This window comes from Hippocampus comes, unplaced genomic scaffold (assembly GCF_001891065.2).
Source record: "Hippocampus comes isolate QL1 unplaced genomic scaffold, H_comes_QL1_v1.1 scaffold86, whole genome shotgun sequence".
NCBI classification, from domain to species: Eukaryota; Metazoa; Chordata; class Actinopteri; order Syngnathiformes; family Syngnathidae; genus Hippocampus; species Hippocampus comes.
The window spans coordinates 5,461,522-5,484,958 of NW_017805882.1; the positions used below are offsets into that span (position 1 = coordinate 5,461,522).

Consider the following 23,437-nt stretch of genomic DNA (forward strand, 5'->3'; position numbering starts at 1 on the left):
GAAGATTCAAACGCCTCAGGCAGGGGTAAGGAACTCCGGTTCATCGAGAGCCATGTCCTGCCTGTTTTAGGTCTCACCCTATTCCAACACACCACATTCAACTGATCTTGATCGTTTCAGGCTTGTACAGAGCTTGCTGATGAGCTGATCTTTTGAATCAGACTCTTGAAACAAGAATCTGGCCAAGAGGATCGATGGCTTTGACAGCAGGTCACTCAGAACCATCATGAACATCAGCTGGCACCTCCCTGTTACTAATTCAGACCTCTTTAAACGTACCCTTCAGCCCCCCACATCTCAAGTGGCCACCCAGAGGCGCATCCGTTGGCTTGGAAATCTCTTCCGATTACCCCTGGAACACCCCACTCGTGCCATCTTTTCATTCGACCCAGCTACAGCCGGCTGGAAAAGGCCATGCGGCGAACCCCACACCAGATGGCTTGATGTCATCAGGGAGGATCTCCCGCACCAAGGGCTTACCCTGGAGGATGCAGCGGACCTGGCTCATGACAGTGGTCTTTGGCGGACCCTGGCGAAGCTGATCAGCTCTACGCACTATGACGACCCCACCGAATAAGACCGGGCCCTCGCATCGCAAAAGCATTTATTATTTATTGCATCGAAGTAGAGAGATCTAAAACAGGCAGTATATGGCTCTCAAGGAACCGGAGTTCCCTCCCCCTGGCCTAAACCCAGAACTGGGAGGCAGACGTGCTTATCCCTTGATCAGCGTGCTTCCTACTGTGATTTTGAAAAGTATATGGGCGTAAACATTTAGAATCATCACATTTAAAAATTACATCAGTTGTCCTGGTGCTTGTTTCCCAAATATATTAGCGGGTGTGCATGGGCGAATGAAAGGCAACAACTGTGCGCTTTCTAAGTTGCTTTGTAGGTCACTTCATTCATTGACATTCCGAGTAGATCCGGTACATCAAGTAAAGGAAGTCGCGCTGATTATTTGCAGCAATGACTGTTTATTTTCATGATCTCAAATCAATTTCAGTTTTGGCAATTCAATGCTACTCCGTGTTAGCTTCTTAGCACTCATTTTTCCCATTTCTTGTGCGTGTGTAACGTCAGGTTTGATGCTTCGGTGACAGCCACACTGGCGTGTTGTTTATCTGTTTAAATTTGTATTCAGCTGCAGCGCTGGGTTGTTTACATCCGTGGTTTACACGTGTATTCAAGCTGGTGCGGGGCACCGTCCCGTTGCAGCTATAGTCCGGGTGCTCCGAAGCTTTTTGGCCTTCGAATGAGACAAACCTAACTATTTAGCACGGAGGTAGTGCTAACACATACAGCATCCATTTCAAAGTCGCGCGGGCCACACTAATATTAAACTTTCATATCAAGGCGGGGGCCTCAAACTGGCATCCTGTGGGCCGCATTTGGCCCGCGGGCCGCGAGTTTGAGACAAACTGGTTTAAAGCATATGACACATTTCATGGCAATAAAAGATTAAAAAAGATTCTTCAAAATACCTGTATGTGAATCTCATACGGAGGCTCTGCAATATTTTGTTTCTGTTCCTCTTGCATAAGCTCCACATCAACTGCTTCACATGCTGCACATCTCATTTTTTTTTCGGAACCATAGCAACAGCCACAGTTACATGGTTGTTTTGACATCATTCAACACCACTCTCGTACAGAAAAGAATGTGTGCCAAAGTATCATGTTTAAAAGTATGACGTAAGTAAATGGGCTTTTAAAATAGGCTGAGCCCTCCCTTCGCACAGCAGCCTTTTTAGGGGGCTAACAATCTCATCGATTTGTGTCAGAGGTATCGGGTGACAGTCTGACAATATCAAATCATTGCTTACATAATCTTCAATCTAATAATAATCTTATTCAACAAAACAAATGAGATGCAAAGCAAATGAGTGGTCGCTGGCTAGTCAGTCATCGTGACAATCGCCAGGCCAAGGATGGTATGTATGATGACTTGCTGCCTTTCATGTTTTACAGTATGTTACAAAGTTACAATTCATGGTGAAAGGGAGTGAGGCTGTGGTTTCAAACTCGCGGCAAGTCAGGAATGCTGGTACAAATTGCGAAGTTTCAACAAAGTTGAACTTCATTGTCTTTATTTTGAATTTGTAAATACCTTAAAGCACAGGTGTCAAACTCAAGGCCCGGGGGCCAGATCTGGCCCGCCATATCATTTTATGTCAACTTTCATGATGCTTGCTAAAATTGCTACCAAAATTTGAAATTCTCATTTGTAATAAATAAGAGTGACACTGTAAGCATTTCCTTGTTACCAAACCCCTCATTACAGTAACTTAAACAGTAGGCGAATAAACTGTTATTCTTGACTTCTTTCTATGGTTTCAGTCATAATGGCCCTCCAAGGGAAACTGGCCCTCGACAAAAATGAGTTTGACACCCCTGCCTTAAAGAATACGGGCTATAAGATAGTAACGGTTATACAAGAGCACCTTCTTGCTGGAGCAATATATGGTGATTTACATGATCCGATTAGTCATCTTATTACAGCTACTATCGGTAACTGGCCAACTCGCAAAATAATTGTTTGCGGCAGTCCGAGTTGAGAATTGTTATTGAATAGCCTACACACAGAATGAATTAGGGTTCAACATGAAGCTATATTATTAATGTGATCTGCATCAAACTTTTCAGGGAATGCAGAAATGAAAACCTGAATTAGAGGGTGTATGTGTGTGCCTGCGAGCGGGTGTATTTGTGTGGTTAAAGTCTGCAGAATGTTACCTCTAATTTTGCATGTGCCTCAGCATTCACACAAATGCCCTGAGCATCCTTTGGACAACGATGAGCAACATCAGACATGCAGACGGTGGTCAAACCAGAATTACACTTGTCTAAAACCGAAGAACAAAATAAGTTCCACGATGCAGGTATGTCACGAAAAAAATCGATTAAATATTATTGAAGAGAGTTTTATGACACAAATAAAATCAGCCCACTGGTAATTGTAAGCAGAAGTAATTATTTTAATGAAGTCTCCATACAATCTGGGTAAGTATGGTCCCACATTGTCCACTCATAAATAGTGGAAAACGTCATGGAATTAAGCACAACAAATGTATACTTATCTGACCTCTGAAACGTGGGAAAGAGCCTCATTTTAGGGGCTCATAAGCTACACCAGGGGTAGGGAAGTCTGGTTCCTTGAGAGCCATATCCGGCCTGTTTTAGGTCGCTCCCCACTCCAACACACCTTCCTTAGTTCCCTACCCCTGAGCTACAACCATCTTTGGAATTGTGTGTCAATCTATGCTTCAAAATTCCAAAGATGGTTGTAGCTCAGGGGTAGGGAACTCGGGTTCCTTGAGAGCCATATCCGGCCTGTTTTAGGTCGCTCCCCACTCCACACCTTCCTCAGTTCCCTACCCCTGACCTACAACCATGTTTGGAATTGTGTGTCAATCTATGCTTCAAAATTAACTATTGTAGAACTGAGTGTCCACACTTGGTCACGCTACCGAAACTGTAAAGGAAGTGGGAATGGTGTGGTGTCCTGTTTGTAGATTAAACTGGGGTGGAAAGGAAGGAATGAGTGTAGAAATGTAATGTGTGTGTGTATGGTGTGTGCCAGCCTGATCATGTGCACTGAGAGGGTGGGAGAAGAACACAATTGCTCACACACACACACCTTAGAGGAAACATTGTGTATGCATAGGTGGAGTTAACTTATAACTGAAAACCTCTGCCCTCCCAACTGAACCTACTGCCACCCCCCTGTCACACACCAAGTAAAACTGTCAAGAACCGGCAGCGGGTATTAGAATTAAGAATTACGAATATATATGAGCATCACAATTTTATTTCAAAAAAAGTTTTTATTTGGATTGGTTTGTACTGTAGGCTCGTGTTGTTTTGTGCATACAGCAGGCAGTGTGATTTACAGTCAATGCATTTTTCAATCCTCAACAATTACAATTAGCTCCCATAATAATCTGGGTGTTACTGAACAAAACTATGACAAAATATTTTCTTGCAAAATAACTCAAAACACAGTGTTCCAAATGAATATGCACAATCAATTAAAAAAAGAAGAAAGAAAAAGCTACAAAAACAGCCAATCAGGTCATTGTTGTTAAGCATGTTCCCTCATTTGCAACTTCCCTCAAAAACAACAAAATGGCCAGATTCTTGGTTGTCAATGAAAGATTAATCTGAGTGACTAAACTATAGTGCGGGGTGCCTAAAAATGGGTTAGTTCCAACAATCATCAATGTCAAACCTGTTAAATATTTACAAAAAAAACCCTGTGAAATATTTACATGCGTAATTTCTTCTCGAACTCCAAAATGGGCTGAATTCTCTATTTGTGATTGGAAACTGAAAGATAGCCAATTACGAAACAAAGAAAGAAAAGAAAGAAAAAGCTACAAAAACAGCCCATCAGGTCATTGTTGAGCATCTTCCCTCATTTGCAACTTCCCTCAAAAACAACAAAATGGCCAGATTCTTGGTTGTCAATGAAAGATTAATCTGAGTGACTAAACTATAGTGCGGGGTGCCTAAAAATGGGTTAGTTCCAACAATCATCAATGTCAAACCTGTTAAATATTTACAAAAAAAACCCTGTGAAATATTTACATGCGTAATTTCTTCTCGAACTCCAAAATGGGCTGAATTCTCTATTTGTGATTGGAAACTGAAAGATAGCCAATTACGAAACAGCCTGAAGCACAAATAGAGGCGCAACTGTCTGCATTCAGTGTTTGCATAACGTATCTCACAAGTCATTCACCACAATGGAGAAGACCAGATAAGCTAACAGTTGAGCTAACCTCTTCCAATTCTTCTAATTTTTTCTGCTTCTTTGGTACTTTCTAGTGGCCTTGAAGCACTGTGGCACTTTGGTCCCTTTCACAGGTGCTGCAGCCAATGTTATTGCGTGTGTGCATTGTGCTGTGTTTATTAGCTTAAATACAGCACACACTCTAAGACAGGGGTCTCAAACTTAGTTCCTGGAGGGCCGCTGTCCTGCATGTTTTCCAAATCTCCCTGTTGCAACACAGCTGACTCAAATGATCAGATCATCAGCAAGCTCTGCGGAAGCCTGACATTGAACCTGTTCATTTGAATCAGGTGTGTTGCAACAGGGAGACTTAGAAAACATGCAGGACAGCGGCCCTCCAGGAACTAAGTTTGACACCCCTGCTCTAAGAGCAGTAAGCAGACACGTAAGGATTTTGTTTTATTCATCATCCGTGGGGGTCTCTCACAATTTAAAAATGAATGATTTTAAAAATCATCGTGTGTAGCCCACTTCAGGAACCTGTTGTATGTTTTTTTGCATATCATGGAGTCTATTTAAAAAAATATCAAATGCCATTGGTGCTCATTTGAGAATGCAAAAATTAGCTCCCAGAGTTGCTGGTTGCAGGGATACTGCTAACCACCCTCACCTTCTTGTCTCGGGAACCACGTGGCTTTTCGGTCACTCTTCATCTCAATCGTGAATCATTAGAAAAAGAACAAAGGTGCATGAGATTATTGAGACAAAATGAACACAATATAATTCACAGATATTGTTATGGACATACTATAACTACTTTGGTCCAGTGATTGATGATATGGAGTATGATCATGATCATTCGAAGTACTCCGTAATTTGGAACTTAGCTCTTTAACCATGCTCCGGACATCCAGTGTTCACCTGATAATTGTCATTTACAAACCAACACAAGACTTACTTCAGGAGTTTAACAAGGAAGTGACTGGCAATGATTCCAGCCGCATATATGATGACCATGACAAGTAAAACCAAGCCACGCCGCAAAAACAGCTGTGTTACTGAGAGAACATTGCCCACGACGGTGGTTGCGGTTTCATGCTGCTCAGGAATGGGTTGGCCTGGCTCGCGGTCTTGCATCTCCACCATGAATTCAACAGGGACCCGGACCCCTGCTCTATGTTGAGCCTGATCAGAGATGTTCAAATATGTCACAATGGAAATCACTTGAATTGCATGTCATATTTGTGTTTTCAGCGAACTGAGTGACACACCTCTTCGGTAGCCTTTCTCCAATCAAGATTGTACAAATATGCGATAAAGAAAATAGCCTGCAGTACCACACAGATGGTAAGACCAATCCAAAGTCCTGTTCAAGAAACAACAGAAGCCAACAGACTCAAAAGTGTCTCATTCTGATGATTGCAGAACGTATGAGTCCACGATAATGTTATTTTCTTACCTACGACGCCCAATGGTGTTTTAAACAATAAAGACACACCGATGGGAAAGCCAATGAAGTAGTGTCCAATCAGGTTCGACAGAGCACCGACCTTTTGTTTTCCAAGTCCTCGAAAGACACCTCCACTCACACCCTGGGTGATAATTGCAGGGTTGATGTGAACATTGATCATTCTATCATTAAAATGTCTGATGTGATTATTTGTCTCACCGCAATAGCATCAGCAAGATGCATCAAGACAAAAATAACCATGACATCAGCAGTCCTGTTCAAAATGTCTCTGAAGAGAAAAGATAAAGTCCGGAAAAAAAACAAAAAAGAAAAACTGATACAACGCAATGTTAATTTTCAGTTTAATTCATCAATGGATCCTCTCTGCGGAACATTGAGAGCTTGTTTGCTCTTCCAAGAAGTGGATGGATGATTGTACAGACAAACGTATACATGTCCATTCATCCATTTTCTCATCCACTTAACTTCACGAGGGTCGTGGGCATGTCGTGCTTAAGTCTATCACAGCTACCTTGGGGCAGTAGGCGGGGGACACCCGAAACCGGTTGCCAGCGAATCCATGCTCACACTCACACCTAGGGACAATTTAGAGTGTTCCATTCACTTGTCATGCTTGTTTTTGGAATGTAGCAGGAAACCGTAGTACCCGGAGAAAACCCACGGGGAAAGCATTGAAACCCCACACAGGAATCCTGCACCTCTGCACTGTAGGTGGATGTGCTAACCAGTCAACTACCTTGTCGCACACTTATACATATATGTTATATATTTTTGTAGCGATGGTGAAGCCACACACTCCCCATCATGCATTGTAGCGCCCTTTATGAATAATTGTAGAGAACCAATTCAGCTCTCCCTTGTTGCTCTTTGTTTGTTGCTTGGGTATCGGTGTGGCCGTGATGTCTACAGATGTTAGCGCAAAGGAAAAAAGGAATATTGCAGACAAAAAGCCAAGATAGACAGGATGGCTTTTAGGATGGTGAAAGTCAGGCAGTCAGTGTGTGAAATGATTTGTGGCTGAGAGCAGCTGTCGAATTAATGTGCAATCAATTAAGTGACTGAAAAGCATCAGTAACCGCGCCATCGTCAAACCGCAGACAAGGGCATTGCAATATCAACTAAAGGTGTGGTAACTCACGGGTCTGTGGTGAAAATGTAGCCAATAACATTCCTGGACAGTGTGATGCTAACTCCAATACAAGTGGCCACGACAGCTGCAAAGGGAAACAGACACAGCAAATGTAAACTGCATAGAAAGGTAACCCATCATGTTACATGAAAGATTGTGCATCTCTCCCCCGCACTCCCCACCGCCTCCCAACCATGCAAAACAACTTCAACATGCTAACATATTTCTGGCATGCTTTTGTCCTCCCGACCACCACCACTAATTTACAGCTGCCACTTTCTATTCACCACAGTTACCCATAGATAGTAAAGTCCCTTACATGTACAGATGATCGAAACTTTGCAAGACAGCTTGGCTTGCTCACTGTTTCCTGCCCCAAGAGCATTGCCGACTCGAACACTTGCCGCAGCAGCCATTCCAATGGGGAACTGAAAAGATAAAATGGAGACAAACACTTCTGAGCCATTTAGAATTCCGTAGATCAGGGTGGCCAACACAAGGCTCATAAGATGCACGCGACTTCATTGGCTGACCCAATGTGGTTTGTCATCTGTCAGTCGGTCAATTCGTTTTTCTTTTTATCTATCCATCCATTTTCTGATCCGCTTTACCGCACAAGGGTCGCGGGGCATGCCGGAGCCTATCCCAGCTGTCTTTGGGCAGTCGGCGGGGGACACCCTGAACCGGTTGCCAGCCAATCGCAGGGCACAACCATCCGCGCTCACACTCACACCTACAGACAATTTGGAGTGTTCAATCAGCCTGCCACGCATGTTTTTGGAATGTGGGAGGAAACCGGAGTACCCGGAGAAAATCCACACTGGCCCGGGGAGAACATGCAAACTCCACACAGGGAGCCCGGAGCTGGAATTGACCCTCTGCACTGTGAGGTTGACGTGCTAACCACTCGACCACCGGGCCACCGTCTTTCTTTTTATTTATTCATTTATTTATTTTTGCGAAGGTTGGTTTCATGGGTGCAGCCATCTTGGAAAAAGGAGTTGGCAGAATGTCGTGCTGATGAATCAAGAAAAGTGCTTTCTGTGCATGTTCTCGCTTCTTTTCTGCATTTGAGGCGATGTAAACTACGTGAGCCTGCTCTGTTCTCTTGGCTTGGTTCTCAGTGGCTCAAATAAGGTGCGTATTCCATTTTGGAAGATAATTGCCGACAGGGTGTGGTCTAGTGCTGGGGTTTGCTGGTGGCTGGAAACTCAAGTATGATAGAATAGTATGTTTTGTAGAAGGATGTTGAGTCTCTGTTTAGTTCAAAGCATCATTTCACTCCCTCTCTCACTCACGTTAGTAGTGAAAACAACAAATGTTGTCAGGAGTAAGATGAGAAATAACTCACAATCGTACTTTGTAATAAATACACAAATCAGCAAATTCATTTGGTACATGCGCAAAATCTTTCAAACATCCAATTGTTACAAAGACGGTGACATTAAGGTTTGTGTAACAATGTCAGACTTCTGATGCTCATCGAGTTGGCCACCCATGAGATACATAATTTCTGTTTGCGTTACCATGAAAGCCACAATGGTCAGCTGATACATCACAGATTGGGCTCCCAGCTCAACTTCACTAATGATGCCAGCAAGGCATCCTCCTACTTCAAAAGCCCACCACTCCATACAAAACATGAGCATGCTCGGCATGGCCAGCTTGAAAAAGGGTCCCCACTCTTGTAGACAGTCGGGTGACCAGCCTGTGTGTCAAAAATTAAAAACATGCATGTAGTAAACACTGCTGAAGTTGAGCATGTCTTCAAATGAATAAGCATCGACAATAATAGTCACTGAATAGGTCTACAAAAAGAATCTTTGGTAAACATTATTAAGTCTGTCAAATAATGTGCAGTATAAACCAAGTCCAAGTCATCACCTCTAATACAACATGTTGTATTTTATCAGGGATTATTATAACATATAAATTATAAACATGTTTACATAAACATGTTTACTCTCCGACAGTGGGCACCGCATACTCATGCTTCCGCACCCGGAAATTCACCTCGTCTCAGATTGTTTTCCAATCTTTTTGTGTGTGTGTGTGTGTGTGTGTGTGTGTGTGTGTGTGTGTGTGTGTGTTCTTTTTTGGGGGCTTCCAATCCCTGTTTTTTTGTATTTTGGGGATTTATCAGTGTTTTGTTTTGTTTGTAGTTCACAATTCCCCCACCACTCCATGAGCCGTCACCTTATTGTGGTGGAAGGGTTTGTGTGTCCAAGTGATCCTACGAGCTAAATTGTCTGCAGTAAAAAATGGATTGGTGGATGGACAATTCCCCCCAAGCCCCGATATTCCCAGTGCATTTCAATGGCCACCAGTTATGCACAAATGTTCGTGATTTTCTGCCGGCGTGAATTTCGCCCATATAAGAAGTGCGTGCGCGGTTCTATGTGGCTCCCAGTGGCGCTGATAAAAAAATGGTGGCCATCGCCACCCTTTAAGAGGCTCAACCCTATATATACCTGTAGTTACTGATCCTAATCAATTTAGAAAGTGGACTTTCACAATGAACAACTGCAGCAATAACTATGAATGTGAACGAATATTGCAACGAGAATGGAACATGACTTAAAAATAAACACTTATCCATTCATCAACACATTTTGAGTTTAGTGAGAATGCAACTGACCTCCCCACGTGGAATTGTGCAATCCCTTCCAGAAAATATAGGAAAATAAGATGATGGACAAAACACACTGCGAGAATGCATTAGCTGCAGCAGACCCACTTGAACAAACACAAACAAAGAATGTGTTAAACACAGCAAAAATAAATAAATAAAAAAACAAGAGAGTCGTTTGTTTGATGTAAAATTTTCTCTTCCCGACAGGTGGTCTGAAACTACAAATGTTGACTGTTTTTTTAATAATACAGCAGTATTCAGATAGCTATGGAAAGAAAGGGTGTGAAGTCTGCACAAAGTACAGTCATCACAAATTTTTCGGAAGTGAAGGGGGCAGATCAGTTTAATCTTGGGATCCATCACTGACAGCAACATTACCAAAATGACTTCAAAATCAAATTAGGCAAGTAAAGAGTACATTGCATTGTGGGAAATATTACGATTGCCGAAAGAATCAGAAAACACATTTGCATTTTAAGAGGATGAATTGAATTTTAACAGACTAGCAAGTTCATCTTCACTGTGCTGGCAAAACAAACAGGGTCTTTGTTTTTCAAAATAAAAGAAGAAATTCAATTAAAATGGGAAACTTACACAACTCCCAAATGCAGAAGATGGAGGAAGACATAATTGAAAACTGCATTTAAGATGTTTGCAATTGCACCGGTTATGACCTGAGGCCAAATTATTCCCTGGGAAAAAAAAAAAACACACTCTTATTAATCAGCGTATTTATATGTATGCTATTAACTTTCATATCAGTGATGTTTGCTACAGGGCACCTGGTTCTGAAGATATCTTCCCAGCAGCTGGTACATAAATGCCACCTGAAGGGGGAAATAGATTCAGACAATAGATGTAAACCAGGGCTGTCAAATTTATTAGGGTTTCCTTCGTTCCTTTGTTAGGGTTTCCTTCGGGGCCGTTTTAACATGTCAACCCAAATTGTCTCATATTTCATAAACACAGCAAATTGTTAATGATAGTTTTGTTATCGGAGGCCATTTTTGTTCAAATATTATTCCATTTATTTTTAAAGAGGGATTACGAACAAAAATGCTTGCAATATCTAAATGCTTTTAAAAGTGAAGACAATTTGCAATTTTGGTATTTTAGCATGAAGCAAAATTGCTTTGGTGGGCCACATAAAATGATCTGGCGGTCGGGATCTGGGCCCCGGGCCTTGAGTTTGACACCTGTGATGTAAACATATTGATTATACGAATAACTCATGGACAATGAGACACATGTGAACTCACCGGTAGAGCAGGCATGAAGATCGTCACATAAAGTTGTGCCAGACTATGAAGCACAAAAAAATAGCCATGAGAAAATGTGCTATGGAATCATGTACACATTACAATACATGCATTGCATCAAATGCATTATTAAATGAAATTAACGGGTAGGGTTGTAACGCTACTGCAAGGTATCTCGCTTTCAAATTTCTCATCAATGCTGTTAATATGCGATGGAAAGCTATCAAACGTCGACAGAAAAATTGTATTGAATGTCCGGACGTCTGACAAGTAAAACACTGCCCTCTGCAGTCAACTTTGGCTCAGGCGCCTTGGCCTTCTAAAAAGGGACGTTATTGTGGCAGTATTGCATGCAGGGAGATACACGCTCACATTAAGATGAAAATGGTGGAAGAAGACAGTCACGAAGTTTATTAATATTATATTTATTAGTATTTTTTTCACAGAGTATGAAAAATATATGCCTGTGAGAATATTACTTGTCTGCAGAGGTGGTCATTCCGTCAAACTGATGGAAGGTCCGTCACTGTTTCTGTCATTATTTAAGGCCGACCTACATGGCCTCTGACCAACCCTCATCACCGACAGCCAATCAGCATCGAGATTGTGATTTTCATGTCACACACAGTCGCAGCACAAGTCAAAATGCAGCCAAATAAAGAAAAAAAAAATAGATGAAACAAAAACAATAGACAAACACGCACAGCGTGGTGATTGGTGAAATTAAAACAATATGGGGCATGTCACTGAGGTCTGTAAGTTTGAAAGGTATACAGCACTTTTTTTTTCTGTATTTGGCTGCATGTCAGGACTGCACAGGTGGCAGCAAGTGGCAAAATGGCCGCCTCCTGCAATGGATAAAAACGGGAGGATTTTGCTGCTTACTTCATATTCCACAAAAAAACATTATTAATCATAATACTGCAGTCAGAGGAGTGGAGCCACATAGAACGTTGTTGTTAATAAATAAATAAATAAAACAAAAGAAAAAAACTAAAGGGTGGGTGGCTGAGTTGACTGACCCCCCTCAATGTTTCTGAACTGTTCTTTGCACTTGACCAGCACCTGCTGGTTGTAAAGTAAAATTGGAACATTTGAGCATTGTGTATTTTGTCTTCAATTTGAGTGAGTATGTTTACAAATTAACATCTTTATCCATAATTGAATTAGGAAAAAAAAAAGCTACAATTAAATGAAATTCATATTTCTAGCACTTAATTTTCTTTTCCTTTTTTTTTTTTACAATACCGCATACCATGGCCTTAACATTTGGAAGATATTGTACCATGAGATTTTGGTAACGTTCCATCCCTAATTGACAATAATGCAGTGGAATATTTAAATTCCCACAAACATCAGATCGGACAGTTTTGAACTCAACCAACATAGCGGGGATTGTTATAATGGCAGGTACAGACATCTAATGCGGCGGTCCTATTCTGCTGTGGTAACACGTGTTTGGTCACCAGTTGTGACCCCTCTGGATGCACATCAAATTCTCAGAAATGACATTGCTTGGCTGAACATGTGGTTCGCATGTCTGCCTTACGGCTGGATGTTTGGGGTTCCCAGATCAGACCTCTGTCTGGGATCTGTCACATGTGTAGTCTGGTTTCCTCCCACAGACCATAAATTTGCATGTGAGGTTAAATGGAGGTTTCAAATTACCTATGGGTGTAAATTTGGTTATTTCTCTATACTGTATGTATTTTTTGCCCAAAGTAGGCTGGGATAGGCTCCAGCTCACTGCGGCAGTGGTGCTGTGTTGTTTGGAATATTACCTGCTCTTTTTAGGCCTTTTATTGTGGCCAGTCTAGGAGACACCACATCACAAGAGTAACCACGCTCTTTAGTTCGGCATCTTGATCACTTACGTGCCTGGTGAATGGATTGCCTTCTTTGTGTATGTTTTATGATATTGATTAAATATATAAGGTCTAGCCTTCTTCTGAACAAAAAAATACCCGGTCTGCTGCAGGTGGTCTGAGGGTTATAGAGTGACTTACTGGGCAACTTCTGGGCTCTGTTTAACAGCAAGTAAAAAACATTCAGTGTTTACGAGAACAGCCCAGCAGGGGAAACAAGCCAGCAGTAGAATCAGAACCCCCCTCTGAAGAATCGCCCCCACACGCTTCAGGTTTCCACTTCCAAATGTCTACAGAAAGGCAGAATCAAATAAGCAGTGTTAGGAAAGACCCAAATCACACAAATTACAGTTTTGATAGATGAAAGAAAACTTGATCCACGAGTTCATTGTTCAACTATCGGTTAAGTGCACCCCAGAAATCTTCAGGGGACAGTCAAAAAGGTTTTATATCAATCACCGGAAACAATAAATGAATAAAGTGCAACCTTTTAATAAGGCCACTACCTGAGATATGAGGGTATCACAAGTCATTGACAAGCCAGTTCCAATGGCAATACCAGTCACATTAATCACCTGCAATTAAAGAAGCATTGTCAATGGAATGCATAGACTGAATACGATGCTGGGATGCTGCCTTGGTATTCCTTTTCACAACAGTCATTTTGACATTATTGACATTTTGACAATGGAAAATTTAGCCCACAGAGATGTGAGGATCTCATTCACTCCCAATGTCTGTCTAAAGCAAACTAGCTTATGATGTGGTGACGTAGTGATTTTCTGTCATCGACGTGGCATCTCATGGAAAAAGAATGTAAAGCAATGCTTCTTAACCTGAGGTTCGATTGAACCACCGGGTGTTCACTGAGTCAGAGGTGCCAAAGTCAGTCCTCAAGGGCCACTGTTTTTTCAGCTCTCCCAGGAGCAACACATTTGATTCAAATAATCAGGATCGTTCTAATGCTGCTTTAGAGCTGGCTGATGAGCTGATCATTTGAATCAGGCGTGTTGCAGCCGCGAGAGATGAAAAATAGGCAGGACAGTGGCCCTCCATGCCCGGACATGCCTCGCCCAAAAGGTTCAGTGGCGGTCAGGACACACACACACTGAATCATATGATTCGTGACAACTAGTCGCATCAACATTGTTCTCGTCTCTCTCTTGCTATCTTTACAAGCAGTCCTTCCCGAGGATGGAAGACAGAAAAACAAAGAAAAGGAACAGACTTTGTTACAAAAATGACATGAAGAGTGGCACTTGCCCACGGAAAGCCAAGCATTCGTTTCTGTAAAAATTCAGCCAAAGTTACATGGATTTGCAGTATTTGTTGGTTTTGACTTTTGAACAATATGACTGTATCTATTTGTTCTAGTCAGAATCTCTCAGCTGAGTTATGAACAAGCTGAAGACTTCTCCTGGCATAGTTAGGAAGGCCAGAGAAAAGAACATTACAATAATCCAGTCTCGAAGACACAAGAGTATTCAGAACAATCTGCGCATTTCTAAACGCTAAAGCAGGATGGATGATGGCTATATTACGCAGATGAAAAAGTGTTGTTTTACTGATTTCCCAAATATGAGGCTGAAAAATCAGAGTTTTTATGATATATGAGTGCTATCAGAAATCCTGCATTCATCATTATTAAGTCATGTGACAGGTGTTTTTAATTTGAAGTCTTAATCACTGGCAAGTCTGTTTTTGCAGAAATTAACATGAGAACATTCTGACACATACGACTTTTAATGTGGCATACTGTCTCTAGATTCTGGATTTGACAGGAGTCATTTGGCCGCAGAAGCATGCAAAACTGATCAGAAAATAATCTTACCCAAAGGCAGCATGTAAATAAAAAAACAAAATGGGGCAGAGGATAGATAGATCCTAGTGGCACGCCTAATATGACTGAAGAATATTTAGACAAATGATTATTAAAACCAACATGCTAGGTTCTGTTAGACAGGTCTGCCCGTGAATAGGATCACTTAGTCCTAGGGGCAAGCCATCAAATTTAGGCTCAACTCATTTTTCAACATTAACAAAAAGATCAGCATGAATATTTAAACTTTTCATCCATTTTAACAAATAGAATAGCCAACAAATCAAAAGGTTCACACGCGATACTTTAGATCAAGCAATAGTGCATTTTTTTCAATCACTTCTATATTTAAGAAATATATTTTAATAGTGTTGCACTGATATAACCAGCAACAAGACTTCACCCAATTAGCACAAGTAGTGCACCCTCTCTAGTGCCGCAAGGCACCATCCAATGCACCCGTTCTACAGCTAGACCGAGACGCCCCGCGTTGGTATCCCCTCCTTGCCCGCCCATTCACACATAAAACGCAAATTAGTGTGTTCAATTAGCTCAGTAGTTCTTAACCTTGCAAACGGTACTGAACCCAACAGGTTGTAGTCAAATGTGTTCTTTTTTTTCTTCAAACAGGAAGCTCCATTTTAGATCATTGCGCAAAATGCACCTGGCACACAGTCACTGTACTCAAAGAACAAAATGTGAACTCCACATTAAAAAAAAAAAAAAACATTTAAAAAAAATGAACATTTACTGGAAACCATTGTAACTTTTGCGGGAAGTTCAGGAATGCTCAGCTTCACCCTGGGAATTGCCACCTTTGTTGCAAAGTCTGTTCGTTTGCTTGTTCTTTTTGCTACTGGTATCGAAAAGGAATGCTCGGAAAGAAACAGTGTCACATACAGTATCTGTATCTCAAAGGCTTTTTCCCCTTTGGATGCACCAAAAGGCTGAAGAGGTTGTTTACTGAAAAGTTGTCACCAATCATTCATGTTGGATGAAAAAAACAGGCACAGTGTGTGTCTTGACCTCCGCTGAACCCTTGACACTGTCTCGCTGAATATCTGGGGTTCAATCAGCAACTCAGAGCAACTGAATGAACCTAACATGTATGTTTTTAGAATGGAGGAAGGAACAACATGGAGACTCCCCACCTACAGTGAGTGAGATGGGAAATTCCACCAGGATGTGCTGCTATGAAATGTCACGATTGAGTCCAACTTTTCTTTTCCTACGGAACCGAAAGTTTGTCTGATAATTTAGGAATTGATTTCATTTGGCTCCCATTGTTGTGTACATATTATCTTCACACACTCACACACACCCCCCACACCCCCAACACACATCTTTTTAGCGCTTGTGTTTTAATTTCTTTTTCTTACATTTCCTCTCATCATGAGTTGCGCGTTTTTCTGCAATGATATTGACAAACTTGCATACAATTACCACTGGCGGACAAATAGCAACATTTGTTTGTTCAATTAACATTTGGTCTCTGACTCTCATTCTAAACTTATTTTGTAAATATGAAATATTCCGGGGCTCATAAATATGGAGCATTTCTGTCTTTTAGCGGCAAACGAATGTTAGGAATGAAGTCATTTCAACTCTGAAATTGGGAGACATAATGAAATCTGTACACAGGGTCAAAAGTGATAACTGATGTGTTTAAAAAAGGAGGGGGAGGGGGCAGACACGACAATTATTCTTTCTTTGTGGTTAATGGTCAATTTACCCAATGTTGCCAGTTTTAAGCAAACCAGTTCACAGTTTGAAAATGCCAGCAAACATTTCTAAAGGTGTGTTTTTTCAAATGTCACACTTGAGTACTGCACATGTTCAAGTGTGAAATTAGCGAAATTCCGATGTAAGCGTCCTGTCCACCAACTACCCTGCTAACCCCCCCATTGTTTTTGGGTATCAAATTAACCCAGGGCACTTTAAGGTTAAAACACACATGGGCAATTAAAATGCATACTGGCTCCATCACACTGACTCATTGAAATGATTCATTTATGTGTGCCCTGTTATACTCAACGTAATCTTTTATCGTTGCAATTTTAACTTCACATTCAAGTGTAACATTTGGAGTTTGTCCAAGTCGGCCATGCATACCTATTGTACATGTATGGGTCCTCATTGCAATATCATGTTATTTCTGCACCCTTGTGGAAAATAACTATTGTCAGGCAAGTTAATTGTGTCGGTGTATTTGTGGAAATAGCAATGGAACAAAAGTCCTTACTGCAATTGCCAGCGATACAGCTGAAAATTCCATTCTCCCCAGATGGCCACAGAACACCATGCTGACGATACTGATCATGAAGATCATCATCTGGGAAATGACCTGCAGTAAGCAAAGTTTTCGGAATTAAAATGGGTTAATTTTGACGAGATCCACTAAGGCAAAAGGATCCCAACAAGGACCTACAAACAAGTTATTAACAGTCTCTGAACTTCTTTACAATACATTATTATGTATTGTAAGTATATTGATGTTTGGCTTGGGAAAACGTTTATCATAAATAAAGAGATACAACAAGTGGAATACAAGTGCAGCCATTCAAAATTGTAAATTTCCCCAGTGTGGGACAAATAAAGGATATCTTATCTTAAAAATATTTTTTTCCTAATCCAAAAACAGACTTTTCAACCTTTTGAGTACCACAACATGCATGTGGATGCACGCACGCACACACACACACACACACACACACACACGCGCACACACACACACACACACACACACACACACACAAAAAGAAAGATTTCTTCATGATTTTTGAACAGACTTGACTTGATAACTTTGAATATCATAGACTATTGAATACCACGACGGAACATGTTGCTCGCCAGCGAATCGATAAAGACATCTCGACACCAAAATTAAAGCCAAATTAAGACATGCCACCCATGACATCTTGTCATCTTACCATAGGTCCTGCGAGCTTCAAAAGGAGAATCAGCTCAGTGCGGTAGCTGGTCAGGTTGAAGCCTCCGATGCGTTCCAACCACAGGCCGAGAGAAGAGGCTTCGCTGGCCCCCACAACCTCGGGAGGTTGAACCGCGTTGTCAGTGATTTTCATGGTGGTTCGAGTTGGAGATCTTATCAAGGATAATTCGGAGCTAATCTTCGATGCAGTTGCGTCCGTCCTAGTGATGCGAGTTACTTGCTCTCGTGACTGAGTCTGTGGAAGGGGAGGGCAAGGAAAAGGGGACTCAAGGAGGGTGGCACCATCCCTCCTCCGCAAAGATAAAACCAGTGGCATGCAGTTGGGGCCTGCAAAATCTTCTTTGCTGGCCAATCAGAAGTGCTGACCTGCATTTACAGGTTACATTAAATTGTGTTCATTGATTTCCAACTCATTTCATTGCGTGTCTTGCCTGCCCAGTTTCCAGTCATCTGTATGTTTTTTTTGTCCCATCAGATTGCTTTGCAGATAATGAGGAGGAGACATCATACTTTTCTCTCATTTTCAATCAACGTGGTACTTTTAAAGTAGTGGAGATCTCTGTCCATCGCTGTGCCTTCTTTATTACGTCATGCGTCTTGTGTCCCATAGTTCAGGGCAGTGGGACAGACACCATATTCATTGCTTTTCACAGTGTATTACTCCTCCCAAATCTCGAGTGTTGTCATTCTGAAATGCCCATGTCGCAATCTCTCCTTTTGGACAGGCTCAAGTGTCTGGTATGGCCATCCCAATTGAACATATTTCATGTCAAGCGGCACTTGGTCTCCTGCCTGCAGACCGACTTGACCCTGTGTCGTATACGATGTGGTAGAAAAATATGTCAATGAATAGGTTGGCTGACAACTCCAACAAAAATTGTCTCTTCTACATTTTAGTCTCCGTGGTTGTCCTTCAGCCCCGAAGTCATGACAGACTACGTGACTGCTGACTGATGAAACGTAAAGTATATTCTGCTGTTTATATCGTGTGTCCCTGATGCAGCCTCAAGGAAAGAAAGCTTGTTGTGCAACCCCGCAGAATGTTTGGATGCTATAATCATTATAATTACAATGTGTAAAAATAACGGGAATTGGAAGAGACCTGCAACAACAACTTTGAACAGGTCACGGGCGTGCTGCAGCCTATCCAAGCCGTCTTCGGGCGGTAGGCGGGGTACACCCTGAACTGGTTGCCAGTCAATCACAGGGAACACAAAGACAACCAACCATTCACACTCATAGTCACACCTCCAGACATTTTAGAGTGTTCAATTCCCCCACTAAACATGTTTTTGGAATGTGGGAAGAAACGGGAGTACTCGGAGAAAACCCACGCAGGCACAGACGGGTAGAACATGCAAACTCCACACAGGAAGGCCGGTTTCCTCCCACATTCCAAAAACATGCATGGCAGGCTGATTGAACACTCCAAATTGTCCTTAGGTGTGAGTGTGAGTGTGCCCTGCGATTGGCTGGCAACCGGTTCAGGGTGTCCACATGACCCGAATGAAAATAAGCGGTCCAGAAAATGGATGGATATAAATCCTAGGGAATTTAAAACCTAGTCTATAAAACTTAGTGAGGCCACCAACTTCACATACATTAGGCTGCGCTGTGTTATTTGTATTGAACCACAAAAACATTGCACGATCGTCAAGAAAGAAGCCGATGGCCACAGAGAGGAGTGGGGTGATAATAAAGCAGCGAGAGGGGATATTTTGAGAGACTGTTGGCAACGATCAGTGCCTCACTCACGGACTGCACGGGTGCATTCCAGCTACAGAGATTCCAACATTTCTAGCCACAGGTACGTATGTAATTATAAATGGGTGTTATTGTAAAACAAAATATGTATATACTGTATACAATGTAGGTGGCATGATGGAAAACTGGTGAGCACATCCGCCTTACAGTGCAGAGGTACTGTGTTAGATTCACGGCTCCTCTTTTAAAAGTAATTAAGAGAAAGACCCTTTTTCATAAAATCAAGAAGTCACTCGAGTCCCCTCCAAAAGTATTGGAAAGGCAAGGTCAATTTATTGTTTTTTTTTTGCTGTCCACTAAAGGGTTTCAGATCAAAAGATGAAAATGAAACCAAAATTGCAGCTTTTATTTCTTGGTATTTCCATCTAGATGTGTTAAACAACTCAGGACAGAGCACCTTTTGTTTGAACCAACCCACATTTCTGTCATGATGCGATTCTGTTTGTTGTCTAGCAGGTGGCATTGGTGGGCGGCGCTCTTCCTTTCTGCACCTGTTGCCTATCATGTCGTCACCCTTGCCTGTTAGAAGGGACTGATTAAGCATCGCCGGTTGTCGGAATATTCCCCCTTGCTCTCGTTTTCAGAGTTATTGCGCAAACACTGGTCATAGCTAAGACATCCATCCATCAATTTACTTTGGAACGTTCTAAAAAAGAAAGAATTTAGCGGAAGGTCTTAGGCCATGTTTTGCAAAACGGAGATATTCTTCTGCAGTTTGCCTCATCAGCTACACGTCCCCGGAGAATTTTTTTCATTAAAAGCCAAAATTTCTAAAAACTCTTGCCAAAGTGGGGATTTGCGGATATCTCGGAGTCCGCGTTTGGCTATGGACAATCGTAACTAGAGATTTCTGTATTTTAGGCCCATCAGCCAGTCCCTCATTTTCAGTCCGTCACTCTGTCATAAAGCTTCGGCACGGACCACACGTGTGTCCCTGCACCACAACCTGTTTTTATGATGTCTGTTTTCTTTTTGTCCGGCCTCACCGACAAGCATATTCTTCGTGTAGCACGAGTGCGTGACACGTGCGTTCCTAGCTCCACACTCAGTATCCACGTGACATTGCAGAAAAGTAGCTTTAACATTTCTAGATAATCATTAGTCATTAGGAAAGTTAGTAAGTTCCACCCTTCTTCCTGCACACCAGCTTCAGATTCATGTCACAGGGAAATGCGTCCTGTGTGCATAAATGAGCTTAGAGAAGAGAAAGAGTGAGACATAGAGAAACACCAGGAATATATTGTGTTTCAGAACATATTTGCTTTCTAACCTCTTTAAATATGTATGTATTTATATACAGGTATATGGTGGTGTCGCCATGATGTGGAATAAAAAGTATGGCCAATTTGTTATAAGTTTGGGAGTTGATTAGACCATTGAGATTGAGCTGAGCTATAATGATAAGAAAATAAGAACTTTGACTGTCTGTCCGCCATCTAAGTGCACTCGCAATGAGGATGAGTACCTCAATAGGCTTGTTTTTTTTTTGTATATTTTTTTTTCCACGATAATCCTTCTACCTGCATCTGTGTTATTATTATGAATGCTGGTAGCAACTCTCTATTTGGGAATCATTTAATTAAGTTTTGTACAGACAGTGGATTGATTTTGTCCATCAAAGTGCGATTGCCAAAAGATAGTTCTACTTACATTAGGGAGGCCTGGCACTCACCTTCCTGGCTGGACCACTGCCACTATACGGAAGATGCCCAAAACACCATCGATATGATGAAAATTGATTATGATTTAGCTTTTACAGACCATATAGCCTTTCACATGGTGTTAAATACACGGAAATTTACCAGTGCTGTTGCCTGTGGATAATGGCACTGGAGTGGGGAAAAAAAGGTTGGTCCAAGTTATCCAAGAATGACCTTAAATAATTATATCAATCATTCTGATGCCTTGCTGATAAATATTAAGGTCCCAGGAGATGCTTTAGCGTGCCGATAATGAATTGTAGAAATCTACAACCCTGCAAGGGAATCATCGACGGCCAAAATGCAAATCCTCCTATCTGACAGACATGTCAAAACCCTGCCTCAGTTTTTTGAGCCACAGGTGCTTCTTGTTTACCTGCCGGCTGGCCTACAGCAGTTTCTCAAAATATTTGCACATAATGGTGATTTATACAACGCTTAAAAAAAAAAGTCCGATCATGACAGTCAAAAGTAGAGAAAACAGACTTTCAACTTTTCATAACTTTTCATTTGGTTTCAACACACTCTGCGAGCTATGAAATGACATATTCGGGCCATATTATTGCAAGTGACCCGTATGCTTTAGTAAAGGCCTGGAAAAGCCTTTCCAATGAAGAGAACAACGGTCTGGTCAAGTCAATGGGTTGCAGGCTGAAGACGGAATTTCCACCACACTACTTGACCAATAATCAAATACCTTGGTGGAGTTCTGGGATGCTCGTTGATGGGCTCAGGAATGACCACATGCACACGTCTATCGAGTCAGTAACACAGAAAAGTATTTAATCCCTAACAAATACTCTAATACAGCATAGATCAAGCCAATTATTCTAAACAGAGCTCTGGGTCATCAACTTCTCCTTACCGCGAGGGTAGAGAGGCAGTGACCAGACGCCTTTCCCTTGATCCACCTTTCATACAATTCCCCAAAAAGGGTGTGTCTCTCTTTGTGTGTGTGTGTGTGTGTGTGTGTGTGTGCGTGTGTGTGTGCGTGTGTGTGTGTGTGTGTGTTCAGGCATTGACAAGTGGTCTGCGAGGACAGTCCAGGTGTTATCAACAGCATCTGTCAGATTAGGTGTGAATTGTCCTTCAATCTAATCTTCCTTTGATGTGGATATGGTCGTTCACATTTGGACATCTTTTGTTGTTGGAAGTGACCGTCCTGCTGTGGGGGCCTTTTTCAGTGCCGATTGTGATCTCCAGTCCAGGGGTTCGGCCGGCGTTCCCCCTTGCTCGTGGCACCATGGCACCCCCTCTTCCTCAATTACACCCAAATGCAAACAGTCTTTCATTTACACTCAGGAAAAAACATCACTATTTGCAGTCACTCATTCCAAAATTTCATGCGAATCAACCATGAAAGGCCACACTGAAACAAAAGCAAGTATTTTGTCACTGTATGAAAAACCGCAATACAGCAATATGAAAGCCAATACTGTGAATGAAAATCCCTTCAAGGCTTGATGCAATTATTGCAAGTAAGGGTTATGCCACCAAATATTTAATGAGATTAACTTGAACTTCATTTAATAATGTCTGTTTCAATAATTTTGCTCACTTGAAAAGTGGGTGGCTTCAAACAAACAAAATCAACTCTGTCCAGAGTTGTTTAACGCATCTAGATGTAAATACCATGAAATAAAAGGTGGAATTCTGAACTTTTGTCTCATGTTCATCTTATGACCTGAAACCCAAATGTCCTCAGCATACAACAACCCCCCCCCCCCAAAAAAAAAATGACCTTCCCCTTTCAATGATTGGCTATATCTTCACATTTTGCATGATACTTTCAATCCCCCTGCTTCAGCTGGACGATTTTATAAGTAAAAATTTTAGATCCTGAGAACACTTTTCAATACCTAATCAATCCAAACCATTAATTTTGGTTGCTTGTCTGTCATTTGGACTGCAATTATTCATAATTCAAAATCTGAATGTGAATGCATGCATGATTTCTAAACTCCCAAAACATTACCAAAGGATAAGGAACCTCGTATGGAATTGAACTTCTCTGACTTATTACTGTATCATCTTGTCATTATTGTAAGAATTCACAGCAACCAGGTGATCAGGCTCAATAAGTGACCAGTGTTCTGTGTCTGACACAACTGCCA

The 23,437-nt window shown here is 41.7% G+C and overlaps 1 protein-coding gene and 1 long non-coding RNA gene across 2 annotated transcripts; both read right to left on the reverse strand.

Annotated features, from left to right (window-relative positions):
• Positions 1–5,214: 5,214 nt before the first annotated feature.
• On the reverse strand, positions 5,215–6,486 carry LOC109527462 (uncharacterized). Its single transcript, XR_002170534.1, has 3 exons — positions 6,404–6,486; positions 6,194–6,326; positions 5,215–6,100 (listed from the first exon to the last, which is right to left on the reverse strand). It is a non-coding gene; the product is annotated as an uncharacterized LOC109527462 (long non-coding RNA).
• A 777-nt stretch (positions 6,487–7,263) lies between these two features.
• Positions 7,264–17,992, reverse strand: LOC109527268 (multidrug and toxin extrusion protein 1-like). The gene is made up of 8 exons (XM_019889071.1): positions 17,840–17,992; positions 11,226–11,312; positions 10,749–10,793; positions 10,561–10,658; positions 9,973–10,070; positions 8,861–9,042; positions 7,654–7,762; positions 7,264–7,419 (listed from the first exon to the last, which is right to left on the reverse strand). The coding sequence occupies exons 1-8, from the start codon at positions 17,990–17,992 to the stop codon at positions 7,340–7,342; spliced, it is 852 nt and encodes a 283-aa protein (XP_019744630.1). The 3' UTR covers positions 7,264–7,339.
• Positions 17,993–23,437: the final 5,445 nt, after the last annotated feature.

Bases quoted from the DNA above. Each gene is read 5' to 3' on its own strand.
- LOC109527268 (XM_019889071.1), bottom strand. From the start codon at position 17,992: ATGAAAATCACTGACAACGCGGTTCAACCTCCCGAGGTTGTGGGGGCC. The intron at 9,043-9,972 runs GTCAGTTGCATT...TTTGACACACAG, and splicing joins GCACAATTCCACGTGGGGAG to GCTGGTCACCCGACTGTCTA. The intron at 7,763-8,860 runs GTAACGCAAACA...TTATCTTTTCAG, and splicing joins TGACCATTGTGGCTTTCATG to TTCCCCATTGGAATGGCTGC.